Source organism: Pezoporus occidentalis, unplaced genomic scaffold (assembly GCF_034315485.1).
Source record: "Pezoporus occidentalis ecotype Australia unplaced genomic scaffold, CSIRO_AGI_Poc_V1 ctg141, whole genome shotgun sequence".
Classification (NCBI taxonomy): Eukaryota; Metazoa; Chordata; class Aves; order Psittaciformes; family Psittacidae; genus Pezoporus; species Pezoporus occidentalis.
In genome coordinates, this window is record NW_026913220.1 from 208200 (window position 1) to 225803 (window position 17604).

General features: G+C 43.9%; 1 protein-coding gene across 2 annotated transcripts; it reads right to left on the bottom strand.

Moving 5' to 3' along the window:
- Positions 1–307: 307 nt before the first annotated feature.
- Positions 308–14387, bottom strand: HINT1 (histidine triad nucleotide binding protein 1). 2 transcript variants are annotated; one of them, XM_062609816.1, is made up of 4 exons: positions 14226–14382; positions 11373–11477; positions 10168–10559; positions 308–528 (listed from the first exon to the last, which is right to left on the bottom strand). In XM_062609816.1, exons 1-3 carry the CDS (start codon positions 14334–14336, stop codon positions 10395–10397), a joined length of 381 nt encoding a protein of 126 aa, XP_062465800.1. In that variant the 5' UTR covers positions 14337–14382; the 3' UTR covers positions 308–528; positions 10168–10394. The 2 variants fall into 2 exon arrangements, with proteins under 2 accessions (XP_062465800.1, XP_062465802.1); XM_062609818.1 differs by lacking the exon at positions 10168–10559 and having other exon boundaries at positions 14226–14387.
- Positions 14388–17604: the final 3217 nt, after the last annotated feature.

Sequence of the window (17604 nt, forward strand, 5' to 3'; positions counted from 1 at the left end):
TAGATGGCATATCACATGCCATATGCCTTTACTATGGGACAGAGGACTTGAGTTTAAATCACATGAATGTTATTCTACCCTCCTGCTGTTCCCAGCTTCCTCTGCAAAATGGATACATCAGCCTGACCTTCATGCTGGTACTCAACATCTCTTCTGGGACCAGAATGACAGTGTTTCCCACGATCCTCTAAGTAAGCTTCACTGGCTATAAATAAGTGCCCTAACCACTGGACTACAGTCATAATGCATCTTGTTTGGCTGTGAAGCTGAAATTTCATCTGTTTGAGCAGAAATAACACATGAGGCCTTAGGCTAGCTTATGACTTACTGATAACTGCAGTCTCCAGGGAGACCAAAACACAATCCAGAGAGGTGTCTTAGAGCGAAAAGTGAACCATGCTTCCCACTTACTTCATATCTTTTGATTCAACACGTGAATGTTTGTATGTCACAGCTGGAAAAGCAAACGCATGCTGTTTGCTCTGCTGTGAATAAAAGCGGAAGCAATTTTGTGGACATTGCTGAGCTCTGAAATGGTAAGAGAGACATAAATATTAAAAATCAAATTAATTTTTTCTAACTACAAAAAAGGCAGCAACAAGGTGATTAGTTCCATCAACCATAAAACCATGTGTGCTCTCACTAAGCTGAGATCCAGATGTAATTTATGGGGCAAAGTTTCTGGACTAAAAATTAACTCAAGTTAAATTCTTTTGCAGAAATTATTGCAAAGAATAAAGAACAAACACAATCAATAAGACGCAGTGTAATTTGCAGCTTTATCATTGAATTCATTCCAATCAACAGCTTACAGAAGACCTATGTAAATCCTGTGATTTTAGATTTGTCACCACAGCTCACTGGAACCTCCCCTCTGTGCAAGGGTATAGAACTGTTACAGACAGGTGGATGAGCTCTGATTCAAACCTAGGCACTGAGCCTCCCTTGCCTTGCACCGGTTATTTGACAGAGCCAGACTCCTAGCACAGAAATGAATCAAAGAGGAGCAACAACTCTCTGTAGCTACACAACTTCACCTCCAGATTTCTACACCCATGCACCGAGCAAAGCACCCAGAGAGAACACCACTGCCTCATGAGAAAGCAGAAAAAACCCTTCATGAGAATATCCTCCTTCGTGCCGTAACACAACATAAACAGGCACAAATTCTTACTGCAGCATCACCCCATCCAATCACCACATCCAGTTTACACTGGTGTTTCAACTCACCTCTCCCTTTACTTTCCCCATGGACATTTCCCTCCTGAAATGAAGCTCCTGGAATCGTTATTCCACCCACACCACACTAGTCTAGATCTTACTATACCAATAAAACAGAGGCACAGGGATAAATAGCATTATCTAAACTCTGCAGGGTAAATGACCTTGTAAGAGACTAAAACACTATGGCTCCGATCAGCTGCTTCAGTAAGTGCTAGTTGCTGTGGTCTCAAACACGGATCATAGGTCCTTGTTTATGTAAATCAGCATTTAGAGAGACTTTTGGAGGAGGAAAAAAAAAATCATACCTGCAGCACAGGTGTATATTTTATGAATTAATTGACAGAATTGTTCCTGTTTTCCATTATGATAACTCCAAGGCCCCTGAGAGTTTTAAACAAAATATAAGCCACAAGCATGGCAGAACACCCTCCGCCCCACTATGAGATAGTAGCAGGGCTTTTCCACATGTAGTTTTCACCTTTCAAACAACACACACTATTACATGTTTAATCAAGTTTCTAGAACATTTGCTATCTTCTGCATAGCAACAGAATTTTTACATTCACAAATATGACAGAAGCACAGCTACCACAACAACAAAATAAATATACCTGATTGTTTTGCAGTATAGTTATTCTCAGCTGTGAGTCTTCTCTGGTACTGAAATCTGTTATGAAAGACTGAGTGAGACTTCACCTTCAGCCAAATTAACAGTACAAATCCTGAGGGTGCTAGTAACTGCAGCTCTAGCCCCACTTGTCCATTTACCCTTCACATCCTCAGGGCATTGCCTCCTGTAAGACTGTGTTTTGACCAAGTTTAGCAAGGTCAAGCTAAATAATCTCACATCTACTCAGTAACAGCTTTATAGCTGCTCCTGGGTTTCCAACCCACAGAACAGGCTGACACTTATGTTTTTTTAACCTTAACTTGCAGGACTGGCAGTTCTTTTTTTACTTTTACCACAAGTTGAGAAGAGGTAACCTCTTTCTTCTGGAACCTTTAGATGCTTTTTCTCTCAAGATCCTTCTGTTTCCCAGGGGAAAAAAAAAAAACAAAACAAAACAAACAAACAAAGAAAAAAACAAAAACAAAAACAAAACAAAAAAGAAAACACAACAAAAAAGAAAAAAACACAAACAAAAAGCACCCAACAACAAAACAAAAACCATTTGCCATCTTGAAGCTTCCCCCTCGAAGATATTTCCTAGTTTCCTGTCTCCAAAGAGTCACGTTGCTACCCCAGTCACTAAAGCAGTGACCTCCCCTGTCCTTAGTTCAGCAGTAGCAGTCAGTTTTCTCCTTCTTAGTAGCTGGTGCAGTGCTGTGGTTTTGACTTTCAGCCTGGGAACAACGCTGATAACACCGATGTTTTTAGCTGCTGCTCAGGGATGTTTACTCTGACCAAGGACTTTCTGAGTCTCATGCTCTGCCAGGGAGGACGGGAAGCCAGGAGGAAGCAGAGACAAGACACCTGACCCAAACTAACCAAAAAGGTATTCCATACCACAGCATGCCATGCCCACGATATAAACTGGGGGCAGTTAGCCGGAAGGGTGAGATCACTGCTTGGGTCGTGCTGGGTATCGGTCGGTGGGTGGTGAGGTGTTGTATTCTCTTCCCTTGTTATTTCCCTTATCATTATTATTATTGGTGGTAGCAGTAGTGATCTGTGTTATACCTTAGTTACTGGACTGTTCTTACCTCAACCCGTGGGAGTTACATTCTTTCGATTCTCCTCCCCATCCCTCTGGAAGCAGGGGGAGGAAGGGGGGGTGAGTGAATGAGTGGCTGTATGGTTCTGGGTTGCCAGCTGGATTTAAATCATGACAGTTCTTTATGGCCCCCAATGTGGGGCACGAAGGGTTGAGATAATGACAGATCTGACTGGAGTGTGTCTAATCGTATTTGTGATAAGCATTCATTGTTTCGGATTAAGAGTCACTCATCACAATACTGATTTATTGGCTCTCAAAGTTGTTGCTCTTGATCTCAGAGTTTCAGCATGTCATACCTTACTTACAGCCAGTATTTGCTGTTTTAGAGTTTATTGGCTGGGGGGCCTAGACTAAGTTTCTTGTTCCACTGTACTTCATGGCAATGACTTGTAATACAATAGACTCATTGATCATGAATCTGGGCTGGTATGTGCTCCCAGTGTGGTCATCACCTCTATACTTTGGGAGGTATATAACAGAAGTGTTTAACAATTACACATCTTTTTTTCCCCTCCTTGGGCGGTCAGCCTATGAAGGAGCTGTCTTCTCACGCCCTCTGCTCCACCACCAGACTACTTACAGTGGAACTAGATTCTGGAAGATTTAAAGATCCTGAGTATCCTTTCAATGCCCTTGAAAACCTGCTGCTTCTCTTGCTGGGAACCACCTTGTTGCTGCATATGCTATGTTTTGCTTGCAGCCACACCACCCTGAGAATGCCCGATCTGTTGTGGAAGCTAAGCAGGGTCCAGCTTGAGTCTTCTCTAGGATCACACACACTAGAGGAGCACCAAGATTTTCCCCAAGGCTGGACAGCCATGAGTGGCAGGGTGTGTGGGAGAGTATGAGCAAGTACCTAAGCCAGTGGGCTCCTCCAGTGCTTTGGGAGTGTCAGCGAGGGAAGGAAGCTTTATGGAATCCCTGACAATAAGTCGCAGAATCTGCTCAAGGAGACAGTAAATCAAGTCAGTTTGCCAAGGTGAAAGCCATCCAGCTGGTCTTGGACATTGCTGAATGAGAAAAGTGGCCAGTACTTCATACTGACCCACGCATGGTGGCAAATGCACTGTGGGGGTGGATGCAGCAATGGAAGCAGGGCAAGTGGCAACGCAGAGGTGAATCCATCTAGGCTGCTGCACTGTGGCAAGATATTGCTGCCCAGATGCAGAACCTGGTAGTGAAGGTACGCCATGTATCATAGAATCATAGAATAGTTAGGGTTGGAAAGGACCTTAAAATTATCTAGTTCCACCCCCCCTGCCATGGGCAGGGACACCTCACACTAAATCATCTCACCTAAGAATTCGTCCAACCTGGCCTTGAACACTGCCAGGGATGGAGCATTCACAACCTCCCTGGGCAACCCATTCCAGTGCCTCACCATCCTAACAGGAAAGAATTTCCTCCTTATATCCAATCTAAACTTCCGCTGTTTAAGTTTGAACCCATTACCCCTTGTCCTGTCACTACAGTCCTTAATGAAGAGTCCCTCCCCAGCATCCCTATAGGCCCCCCTTCAGATACTGGAAGGCTGCTATGAGGTCTCCACGCAGCCTTCTCCAGGCTGAACAGCCCCAACTTTCTCAGCCTGTCTTCATACGGGAGGTGCTCCAGTGTCCTGATCCTCCTTGTGGCCCTCCTCTGGACACGTTCCAACAATTCCATGTCCTTTTTATGTTGAGGACACCAGAACTGCACACAATACTCCAGGTGAGATCTCACGAGAGCAGAGTAGAGGGGCAGGATCACCTCCTTCGACCTGCTGGTCACTCATTTTGATGCAGCCCAGGATACGGTTGGCTTTCTGGACTGCGAGTGCACACTGAAACCAGCTCATGCTCATTTTCTCATCAAGCAGCATCCCTAAGTCCTTTTCTGCAGGGCTGCTCTGAATCTCTTCTCTGCCCAACCTGTAGCTGTGCCTGGGATTGCTCCGACCCAGGTGTAGGACCTTGCACTTGGCATGGTTAAACTACATGCGGTTGGCATCAGCCCACCTCACAAGCATGTCGAGGTCCCTCTGGATGGCATTCCTTCCCTCCAGCGTATCAACCGAACCACACAGCTTGGTGTCATCAGCAAACTTGCTGAGAGCGCACTCAATCCCACTGTCCATGTCAGTGACGAAGATGTTAAACATGTAGATGCCCATGTACTCAAGAGTCGGGCCACTGAGGAGCACCAGAACAACAACTAGATAAAGCTGCTAAGACTGAAGTGGCTCAGATGGACGTAGATTGGCAATATAAGGGTGAATTATTTTTGGCCTGGTGGGCCCATGACACTTCAAGCCATCAGACCACAGATCCAACATATAGATGGGCTCGTGATTGAGGGGTGGACTTAACAATGAACTCAATTGTATGCTGTTGCCTTCTATATAGCACTTTTACAGCCCACTAACTAGATGTCTTCAGGTCACTAGCAACTGGCCCAGACTTCCCTCCAACCATCATCCCAACAAAGAATGACCACTGATGAAACCAGACAAGTTCTGTGGTATCATCAGCACGCAACAACCCAACACTGCACACAGCCTCTCCTGCTCTGAAAGACTGTACCAAGAGATGGAGCCCAACATCATGGACTGGATGAACTCAGCAGCTTTATAGCGACTGGTCCATGCACTACGGAATGATCTCTCTGTGTGTCTGTGTGGATGTATACCTATATGAGTGATGGTATATTGAGAGATGTGAGATCTGAGCATGATGTGAATGCTATGGAATAAGGGGTAGATACTGTCCTAGGTTCAGCAGCAGCAGTCAGTTTTCTCCTTCTTAGTAGCTGGTGCAGTGCTGTGGTTTTGACTTTCAGCCTGGGAACAGAAATGGTAACACCGACGTTTTTAGCTGCTGCTCAGTAATGTTTACTCTGACCAAGGACTTTCTGAGTCGCATACTCTGCCAGGAAGGAGGGGAAGCCGGGAGGAAGCAGAGCCAAGACACCTGACCCAAACTAACCAAAAAGGTATTCCATACCACAGCATGTCATGCCCACTATATAAACTGGGGGCAGTTACCTAGAAGAGATCACTGCTTGGGTTGGGCTGGGTATCTGTCAGCGGTTGGTGAGCAGCAGTATTCTGTTCCCTTGTTATTTCCCTTATTATTATTGTTATTGGTGGTAGCGGTAGTGGTTTGTGTTATACCTTAGTTACTAAACTGATCTTACTTCAGCCCGTGGGAGTTACACTCTTTTGATTCTCCTCCCCATCCCTCCAGGAGAGGGGGAAGGGTGGGGAGCAAGCGAGCGGCTGCATGGTTCTGGGTTGCCAGCTGGGCTTAAACCACAGCATCCCCTTAAAGCATCCCCTCCCCTCCCTGTTCTATGCAGAAGATGCATAGGTCCGTGGTTTTTTTCTACCTGGCATCCTTGTAACTAGACCAAGCGTAGCATGTACGCACGTTAAGAGTGAAATAAAGCCCATACCTCCTTTTCAACTCCTTAATGACTGGTACAGTGCATCAACCTCGCTGTCTCCCCTGATGGACAGCTCTGTAGAACGATATTAGCCTAGGTTTTGATTTTTCCCAGTTTCTTCACAATCAGTTATTAATTGGCTGGAGTACACTATTACAGTTTGACAAAAGGACAGAAATTTGTAACTGGAAATAACAATAAACCAAGATTGCATCCTGCTAAGTTTAATAGAGACATTCCCTTCTGTCTGTTAAAAACTAATGGAAACTGTTGCCATGGTTGCTCTTCTTCTCCAATCAACAGAAACGAAATAGAATGAAGAGAGAACTCTGTGTTTAAATCCATAGCAAATACAGCCATAATCAGAAAAAAGATTAACCCAGCTCTTGAGAGAAATTCAAGCTGGTCCATAGAAATGAGTTTCAACACAAAAGGCGAAAAAAAAAAAACCAAACCAAACAAAAAAAACAACAGAAAGTAAGACAGCTGTAGCCTAAGTCAGGATGGACTGTCCAAATCTGCAAGACTTATTGTCAGAAGGTTTTCAAGAACTACATGGGTACACATGGTCAGCTTGACTCAGAAAGTACGGACAGATCAATGCCTGAAAGGATACGTAATTTCATACCCATGAGAACTTCAGCTGAAACTCAATGACTGACATTACAAAAACTGACAGTAATGTCACGTGTCGCTTAGTTCTCTCCCGGACACTTACCAGAGGGTTAGTCAGGTCTGTGTGTAACTTTAAGCCCCAGAACCAGAACAGTCTAAGTACAGTCACAGATTTTACAGAAAAGGGAACTCTCTTGTAGCTTCACTGCAACCCAGAGGTAGTCAACCCTTCAAAGTCTTTCATGGCTCTTTTAAACGCATCCCTGTCATTTATTCCTGAAGCCAGCAACCTTTTTGCTTAGTTTTAATTCTTAAGTAACATGTGCCAGATAATAAACAAAAGCCCAACGCACAGAGGGTTTTAACAAATCCAAGCCCATTAGTGTAACCATTACGTCAAGCTGGACAAAAATAATAAACTTGACATTTCACCCTCTTGAATGCTCAGGTATTCTGTGTTGCTCTGTAAGCTGGAGACACATCCTTTAAAGTGGTCAGTGCACTCTGCATTTTTCAACTGTCCTGAAGGCAATAAAATATTTTCAAAGCTCACCTTCTCTGTGCAATCCCCTCATAAAACTCGAATCCCTCTTCTCACTTCATGATCATCTGAGTTCCATTCCTCTGTGTGTCAGTAGGCTCTGCCTGTTTTTCATACCTCTATCACCATCCCCATGGATGTCCCCTTTACTAGAAATATTACATTAGCATGCAGAACAAATCAGGAAGAGTCAATCTGTAAAGAAAGCTAATGTGAGAATCTAACACCCATACTACATACATTTCAGCATTTTCATTTTTGGCGTTTTGTCTAGCTCTTCTTTGGACACACAGACCAAATGTCTATTTCCAGTTCTGATCCAAACTAAAATACTGCAGCATACATCCGTCTTGATTACTGGGGGTTTTACCCTTAAAATGCAATAAATAAATGTGATCCGTAAGCCTTGTCTACCAGTAATTTTCCATACCAAGCTTTTTCAGTGGATTATTGCTTAATACCCATTTGTTGTCTCTGATTTGGAACATAACAGTGGTATTATCTGAAAAACGAGACACAAATTCCACCAGAGAACACTAAAACTTCATAATCCAGCCTTCCTGAATATGCAAGGCCTACAGTTTCTTCAAAATTTCCCATAATGCTCCACAACACACTCCCCACTTCTTCCCTGCCTCTGAAAAGCAGGAACACCTTCCAGATACTTCAGGGAGCTTACAGAGACGTAACAATAGATGTTGTCTATCTCAATCGTTCAGTTAAGTGGACACCAGCACTACAGCAATTCAATTTCAGACCATACATCAGCTTCTATCTACTTCAGGTAAAGCATTTTCACCTTCTGCCTATGAAGATTAGCTAAAGGTGAAGTCCTTGGGTTTCTTACAGGCTTGTCATCTAACTACATTACTTGAGGAAATAGAAGAGACCAAGATATCTTCCAGTGGGTGTCTCAAAATCACCAGTAATGACTTTCTCATGTCCACTTCCCCGAGCCGAGTTTTTTTATCTACGATGACATTTGCTGCCTCCCTCCTAACATACCTCACTTTCTAACTGACCTTACAGGACAGAGCAGCTGTACCACAGCCAATGACCTTGCCACAGAAGTAAGAGACTGCAACTCAAGCAGAATGAAACTGGTGACAGGGAGGACAAAGTCTGCCTTTTAGCAGAAAATCTGACAGATGCTTTTGCAAGCCGGAAGAGGACAACTAATACCCAATTCTCCGATTTCCACATTTGGTTTACCATTGCCTGACAGCTGTCTTAAGCTCAGTACTACTCACCACTGGAGTATGTCTTTGATTTTCAAGGTACTGCAGAATATACCCAGGTGAAATCAAAGCACACGAAACTAGTTACCAAGCTTGCCTCAGGCCTATTCTTGGAACAGTTCCATGGTTCTGCCCTCACCTGAAAGCCTTTTTACATTCCTGAAACATGTACCTCTGCCAAATTCCAAATAAAGCAACAAAAGCTTTACTGGGTTACCTTCATACAGGGTTCAGCTGTGATGCAATTACCTTCACCAGTCATGTTTTAACTCAGAAATGCCGATTTTGATATAAAGCATCTGCTGTTGATACCTCATTCTTGTGATACACATTCTGTCTGCTCAGGAGTGATGAACCTCTGGGGGCTGGGTGGTTTTCTTCTTCACATCTGTGCAGGATACCCAGGAGAACAGCTGACAGGCTACCACTAGAGGACCACTTCTATATTCCTAAGCCAACTATAGAACAGTCACCTTCAGAAGCGCTAGCCAATTTTCCAGTTCAAGTCCTGTCTTAGAGAAAAAAATCTGAAGGTTTAGAACCTTCAGATGTAATCACAGTACTTCCGAACATTCCAGCTGAATGAATTCAAATGCCTTTACCAATTTTTTATCTGAATAGAAATTGAAACATTTCTTTCTCTAGCAAATATGGTACTCACAAATACCCCATTTTTCGTAAGGCATCTGCCTAAAGGCTTCCAAGTATCTTCCGTTATGAAAACTGGGACTGCTCAGTTTTAACAGAAAGAAGAGTTATATTTTATGTCTACACTGGCAGACACATATGTAAACCCAACTTCAGGAAATTCACTGGAGATGTGATGACAGTGTTGCATGAACAACTGTATGCAGCAACATTCACTGAAGGACAAATAACAATAAAATTTATTCCAATAAAATGTGGAATCTAAAATGTATACATAGTACATCATGCTTATGTGCCAAGATGAAATGCCTTTAGCATCTTACAAGGCTCAACACCACAGTTCAATATTTTCAGGTCCTCAGTTCCATCAAAATAATGATGTAGAAGTAAACACCACTGTGCTACAGAACCATCGCAGCTGCCATTAACACTATGGTTTTACCCCTTCTCATCACAAAGACCACTGACAGAGTGCTCCAATAGCAGCTGTGTGTTTCCAGCACATTGCACCGTACTGACACAGCCCTTTTTTTTTTTTTCCCCAAAAAAAGTTTTAGCAGCAGCCTACACTGGCTTTAGGAATATTTACATACCACATTCAAAAAGCTTAGGAATTTTCTTCCCAAAAGACATGAGGCTGCTAAGCAGCTGCAACCTAAGGTTTCAAATGCCTTAAAAACTCACTATCTACAGGAAACTGTAAACAGCTGACTGAAGCACGCCACATACTTAAACTTCGGTGAACACCATTTTAACTTACAGAATTGTTTCTGTCAGTAAGGAACACCACACAGAGATGATTCTCCCATGCTTAATCTTTATTGTGCGAATTCTTGTTATTTGAATGTTTATTCAGAGCATTTATTACCCTTGGACGACATACACTGAAAAAAAAAAATACATTAACAGTGGCTAAATTGATGAGCAACATTGTTAAATCTATTTGGTGGTAATCTGCAGCATGCAGTTAACTCTTGTGATGTAATCTTAGCCAGGAGGCCAGCCCAACTGACGACCACCCAGAATATGGAGATGTACATGATAGACAGACTGCCCACCCTCAGGCCCTTCATTCACAACCATCCGGAATCCATTGGTCAGGCCCAGGTTAGCAGCACACTTCTTGCCAACAATCATTAAATGCCCAAGAAGCTGGAGGAGATAAAAAAAAAAAAAAAAGAGAAAAAAAAAAAAAAAAGGAGGGCAAAAAAAAAAAAGAAACAAAACAGAAAACACACAAAAAGGGGAAAGGGCGGGAAGGGAAGGAGAGAACCATTCAGATAAGCCAGTAAGCTAACTCCCAGAAATTCAGCCACTGCTTTTCCAATCGTTGTCTGCCTGCAACTGACACTTTCCAAGAAAAGCTGTAAAGCCTGACTGTGCATAATAGAGGGGTGTAAAAAGATTTTTTTTCAAGCTAGACAGTAACAGACTACAAAAGTGTCACAGAAGCTAAATTTATCTCATGGTTAAAGCCCCCATTAATTCTCCAGGCAGTCACTATATATACCATTACAATATACCATTTTGGTGGAAAAGAACCTTTATCTTATCAGGTAAAGGATTATAAAAATCTTTGAACTTTATGTTTATAGTTACAAATTAAATATTCAGCACCTCTCAGCTAATTTTACCATTCTTCTTCTCTGACCTGCCAAAAACCCCAAGCCCCTATTAGAATATGCAGTACTGCCAATAAGCCATGAAAATAGATATCAAGGCTGTACTCCAAAATAACAATGTGTTTTGCACTGCAAACACGTACCCAGGGATACATTTTTCTGTGTATCACTACTTTTACTGGAAAACCTTATTGCATTCCCATTCTAAGCTAGAGGAAAAGGATTATACTATCAGAAAACTCCACCCCCTTTAAAATGTCAAGAGCAAAAGGGGAATAGTCTGGTAAATTATGAAGTAATTACAGGTACCATTTGGCGTACAGAAAGCTTCAAGAGTACTCACAGATTCATCAGAATCTTCTGCTTCAGATAACCTGACAATAGGCTTCTTAGGAATCACTAGGAAATGTGTTGGAGCTTGGGGTGAAATATCATGGAACGCAAGGCACTGGAGGAAGAACAAACAGTTAAAACATATTTTAATCCAGAGAAAGCCAAGAGTTTAAGTAAATCAATATACCCCACTAAAGGAATAGTTCAGCAGATTATCGGATACCCCAAACATAAAGCAGAGATATTGATTTTTCTTGGGTGGTACATTATTCAAAGTCCTCAAACTTCTAAACACAAATCATCTACTTACCAAAACCTATGGGTATGAAAAGAATTATCATTCTGTATTAAGTATTATTTATTATTTTCACATGAGTAAAAACAGAGCTGGTGCATGCATGCCTATAAAAAGTACATTTATGCTTATTTCATCTTTATTAACACCCTATTTAATAAAACAAATGGCAAATACCTGCTAATCATCTTCCAGTTATCTCTGAATATTGCCTTGGTCAAAGATAACAAAACAATTTCAAAGAACCTGAAAGTATGTGATTTCAGGTCAGATACATTTCTGTTCACAACACCATCAAGTATTTCAGAAAAGCAATCACAGTATGAGCAAGGTTTGAGTTGGACAGGACCTTAAAGATCATCCAGTACCAACCCCCCTGCCACAGGCAGGGACACATTACCACTAGACCAGGTTGCTCAAAGCCCCATCCAGCCTGGCCTTGAATACTGCGCCAGGAATGGGGCAGCCACAGACTCTCTGGGCAACTCATGCCAGTGTCTCACCACCATCACAGTAAAGAATTTCTTACTGATTTCTAACCTACATCTACCCTTTTTCAGTTTAAAGCCCCCTGCCCTATCATTACATGCCCCTGAAAAAAGTCCCTCTCCAGATTCCTTGTAGCCCCTTCTTAGATACTGGAAGGCTGCTCTAAGGCCTCCCCAGGGCATACCTCACATTCTTCACAATATCCATTTCCTAGATGCTTTCAGTTAGTTGTGAATCAATAATTTTCTATGCTATTATACCGTTTTTTAGTCCTACTGAGAAGAGCTGTCACCTCTGCCAAGAGTAAAGGCGATGTACAGGCCAAACTTTACTTACATTAACGATGCCTTACCTTGTTTAACTCCCATCTGTCCTATTTTAAGCTATCTTTAAGAAGATAATTCAAAAAGTTTAAAATCTCTGATAAACTTGCTTGTTTCTCCCATACAGCAAAGGGTGGCTAGCAAAGAATGAATGAATAAAACTAACTTGCAACTAATTAAATCTTACTTTCAGCTGACTGTTTTGTAAGCAGCTTTTCTATTCTATGTGGTCCACATAATGTGTCAGAATGCAAATGGCTAAACTGAGTTGAAGAATTTAATGAGCAGAAGACTGGTAGCAAATAATTTTCCTTCATGGGACAAACAGCATGATTAGTACTGAACAAAAGCACAATCACAGAAACTCTGTGAGTGCACAGTGAATCAACCTTTGTTTCAGAAAGTTTAGTTTCAATTAAAACAATAGTGATATGGCATACTTCCACAGAGACTTTGTACTTTTTAATATCTCCTTTTCTCTGCATGTCAATTAATGATTAAAAGTCTTTCTTATATTTCTCCTTGTAACACTTCCAGCCATCTCCAAGTAGATTTTCATAAAGCCAACAAGACAAATCAAAGATCAGACATTATTAAAAGAAGTTCCACATTTCTGTGTAGTTTAAGGTAAAAAGCAATTGAGATACTGCAGATAATTACTCTTTCAAGAAATATTCTGCACTAATGGCAGTGAAGAGCAGGTTATATGCTCTCAAATCAATCAATGGCCTGATTCTCAATCAAGCACAGCACTCAGGTTACACTGCTATACCCATTAGAGCTGAGAATAATCCTCATGCAGTTTTGACCCATAACAAGCATGACAGAAAATCAGTGAAATTTTCCAATATTCTTGAAAGTAGACTGTAGCTGCAACTTTTCTGTATCTATTAAGAAAGCGCTGTTCCAAGCTAAGCATAATTTTTCAGCACACAAATCACAAACAGCACCTTTAGTCTGTACTCCAGACTGCAGATAATCCTTTATTTAAAAAAAGCCCATCTAATGTTCAGTATTTTAAGGGGGGGGGGGGGGGGGGGGGGGGCTACACTGGATACTACAGTAGTTTGTCTTGCAGATAACAGCTACACTTTTTCATAAACTAGTAAGATTACTTCACTTAACACGCTGAATCACTCCAGCATCACTGAATGAATGTTACCAGTCCCACCTCACCACAAAGATCCATTTTTTGCAGCCTGTAGGATGACCATTCCCAAGCTTTTGTGAACAGCAAAAAAGCCGTAACTGTCTCTAATTCTTTCCCTTAATAACCCCTCTTGGGTACTCATAACCAAAGCGTGGCAGGCAGAGATGTATGATCTCCACACCGCTATTGAAAGGTGCACATCAAGACCTGTGCCTCTGACTTGCGAAAGCGACTGGCTACAGCGCACTGCTTGGAGACAGGCCCAGAATCCACATAGAGATTGCCGGCGGGTGGTTAATCCAGGGTCGCACCACTACCTTCCCACACCGTGTGAGAGAAGCCCGGTCCCTTGGCAATGAAGCCTGCGCGGCCGGCAATGCCGTAAAGCTGCGGGCGAGAACCTGCGGCCAGCTCTCCGCACAGAGGCCGCTGACACAGCGGGCTGGGGCCTGCAGCACGCCCGGCCGAGCCGCGCATCGAAAGAGCCCGATGCTTCGGGGCACTGCGAAAAGGGCGCCGAAAGGTCCCGTCCGTCCCGCCCGCCCGCGCCGCTGCCTTCCTCCTCATCGGCACCCGGTGTGCCTGGCGGCCGCACCCCACCCGCACCTGCTCGTCCTCATAGATGATATTGGCGGGGATCTCCTTGCGGATGATCTTCCCGAAGATGGTATCACCACCGGGCCGAGCAACCTGCGCCTTGCTGATCTCGTCAGCCATGGCGGCCGCCCCCACACACCTCCCACCACGCCGCGCCGTACTTCCTTCGGTGGCAACGCCCCCCGAAGCGCTCATTGGGTAGACAACCCGGCGCCGGCAGGCCCTGCCCACCGTGATTGGTAGCTTCACCTGCCTTTGCCGCCCTCGCTGGCCTGGAGTGGTAGGGCTCGGGAGGCGCGGAGGGATTCGGGGACGTCTGAGAGTGAGTCTGCGGAGGGATCAAAGCGGGAGGGGTGCCGACAAGTCGGTGCGCGGAAGCGTTTTCACGCAGTGGGGTTCCAGGGGAGGCTATGGCAGCCGGAAATGTTGTTTATTGCCACATCAAATCCAGCCAAATACCGGAGTGAGTTATCGGACTGTGTCCTGCAGCCAAGTGACTGTTGCTGTCAGGGATGCCCTAAATTTTCCATGGAAGTTTGAAGGACAAACAGAAGCTGCTCTGAATCTAGTGAATCCTGGCGACCCTGATGCCTTGACAGCTGAGAGCTGTATGATTCTGGAAAAGAGGAGAAGGTGAACAAATCACATTAGTGTCTCATGGCTGCTCATGGCCTGGATAGGTGGAGTCTTCACCGGGTTGGAGACTGGCTGGATAGCAGAGCCCGAAGAGTGGTGGTAAATGGTGTCACAATTTACCAATGTCAGTGTCAAGAGTTGGTGGGAGGAGATCAGTAAATTTGGAGATGACACCAAGTTGGGTGGGAGTGTTGATCTGCTGGAGGATGCAGAGGCTCTGCAGAGGGATCTGTACAGACTGCATTGATGGGCTGTGGCCAATGGTATGAGGTTCAACAAGGCAAACTGCCAGGTCCTGCACTTGGGCCACAACCACCCCATGCAAAGCTGCAGCCTGGGGAAGAGTGGCTGGAAAGCTGCTTGGCAGAAAAGGACCTGGGGGTGCTGATTAATGGCTGAACATGAGCCAGCGTGTGAGCATGCAGCCAACAAGTCCAATGGCATCCTGGCCTGTATCAGAAATAGCGTGGCAGCAGGGCAAGGGCAGTGATCATCCCCCTGTACTCAGCACTAGTGAGGCTGCACCTTGAATCCTGTGCTCAGTTCTGGGCTCCTCACTACAAGAAACTAAAAGCTGCTGAAGCAGGTCTAGAGAAGGGCAACGAAGCTGGTGAAGGGCCTGGAGCACAAGTTTTATGAGAAACGACTGAGGGAACTGGGGTTGTTTAGTCTGGAGAAGGCTCGGGGGGGATGGACCCTTCCGCTATCTACAATTACCTGAAAGAGGTTGTAGTGAGGTGGGCGTCAGTTTCTTTTCCCAGGTAACAAGTGACAGGACAAGAGGCAATGGCCTCCAGCTGCACCAGGGAAGGTTTAGACTGGATCTTAAAAAAAAAAATCCGCACAGAGAGGGTGATCAGGCATTGGAACAGGCTGCCCAGGGCAGTGGTGGAATCCTGGAAGTGTTCAAAAATGTGTAGATGAGGCCCCCAGTGACATGGTTTAGTGATGAACTTGGCACTCCTGGGGTAACAGATGGACTTGATGATCTTAGAGGTCTTTTCCAACCTAATTGAGTCTGTGATTCAAGGCCTTTCAGAGCTGGAGGGGCCCATCAAGATCGGGGATGGGCTGAGCTAGGTGTTATGCGCTGCTAGTATCAGAATGGCTCTTGCAGAGGGGAGATCATGGGCAGTTTGATGAGTCATCCCTTCTACACATGAGCCATTTCCTCACTATAAAACAAACCAGTTAATATGACCAGGCTTAATCCACTGAGGACAACACATCATGACATGTATTCGTAAATATTTTTTTTATATATATACGCAAAATGAAATATTATATATAGATCAAAATGAAAAAGCGGGGGGGGGGAGAACTAACATTGTAACAATAAAGTAACAAGTAATAGTGAAGTAACAATGAAGCTTCATTTTCTGAACTTTATAGTTAAAATAGATTCAATCTGATTTCCCCTCAAGCTTTGTCACAAAGTAAACATATATGAACGCCTGCATTAAAATCTTTAGACAAAACTTGCTCTCACTCCAAGTTGTTGAATGTTGCTACATGACTGACTACTGCTATTACCAGCTGCTGATAGTGATGTGTAATAGCTTGAGATACATATATATTTGCATTATTAATCATAGGTACTACTGGTGATTTTTCTGGTAGCACAGTTGCTAGCAGTGATTATTTTGTGGTAAACTGTAATAGAGAAATTTAGATGAAGAAACCCTCACATCCTTGTGTTTTACAGACTCCTGCAAACCCATGGTTGTGACCTCTGTGCACCCATGGGCCAGGTCACCCTTCAGGCAGTGGCAGGGCTGGAGATCAGCCCTGCTGCAGTATTGCAGGCCCTGGGAGGCTTACGTGGCGCCCTGGGCCACAGGTTGGGCAGACCGCTAAGGCACTAAGTGCCTTAAGTGAGGAGCCAGTGAGTCTGGGTGGACCCTAGCACCTACCATCAAAGGCAATTCTAGTGTCAAAACCTGCAACTCCTCTTTAGGTCACCTGAAGAAGCATGTCTGATTTTACCCGAAGTTTATGCTGGATTCCTATCTACCAACTTCAGTAGGCATAAAAACAGGGTAATGGTTTTGATATGCGGATAGACTCCACAGCTCGTTAAAGTTGTGAAGTAGGTATGCTCTATTCAGTGCTGAGGCGCATGGGGGATTGCTCCTCCAAAGGCATGCACATCCCAGCATTGTTCTCCTCTATGTTTATCCTCTAAAATACTCCATATGCATTAGGTTACACAATATATCTATACATATTCATGTCCTATCCCTGCTTTGTATTATAATGAGCTGAAAGGTCCTTTGTGCTTGCGCAGTGCCTCCTGGTGGTCATGGGCAAGGGTCTCAAGATGAAGTAAACGAGTCTTTCTCAGGCCTGAACTTTTCACCTGTAGTCGTTGTGTATGCTCCCTGGTTGGTTGGTCACCGTCCAAACTGCAAAGCTGGTTTCAGCCGGTTTAGGGGTCCAGAAAGCAGGAACCAACTTAAGGTTCCTTCCTCTTTATCAATAGCCTTGCATCCTCCCATACTGCTTTGGCAAGCACAATAAATGTTAAGCAAGCAGCTGCAGCCCCTAATAAATCATTCCTTAACCCTAACTTCCTTGCATCGGTTAACCCTTCACATCAGTATCACCATTAGAGAAAAAAGAGGTGGGAGGTACAGGAGGGCAGATGGGAATTAAGAGTTTAAATGCAACCAAGAGCTTCTAGGAAATACCATGAAGTGTTAAACCACGTGCTGGCCACACACTGACACCTTTCTGGTTTGAAACTGAGATG

What these genes read in the sequence shown, in the direction of transcription:
- HINT1 (XM_062609816.1), bottom strand. Translation starts at nt 14,336, where the DNA reads ATGGCTGACGAGATCAGCAAGGCGCAGGTTGCTCGGCCCGGTGGTGAT. An exon ending in TCATCTATGAGGACGAGCAG is followed by an intron (nt 11,478 to 14,225) that starts GTGCGGGTGGGG and finishes TTCTTCCTCCAG; the next exon opens with TGCCTTGCGTTCCATGATAT. An exon ending in CAGAAGATTCTGATGAATCT is followed by an intron (nt 10,560 to 11,372) that starts GTGAGTACTCTT and finishes TATCTCCTCCAG; the next exon opens with CTTCTTGGGCATTTAATGAT.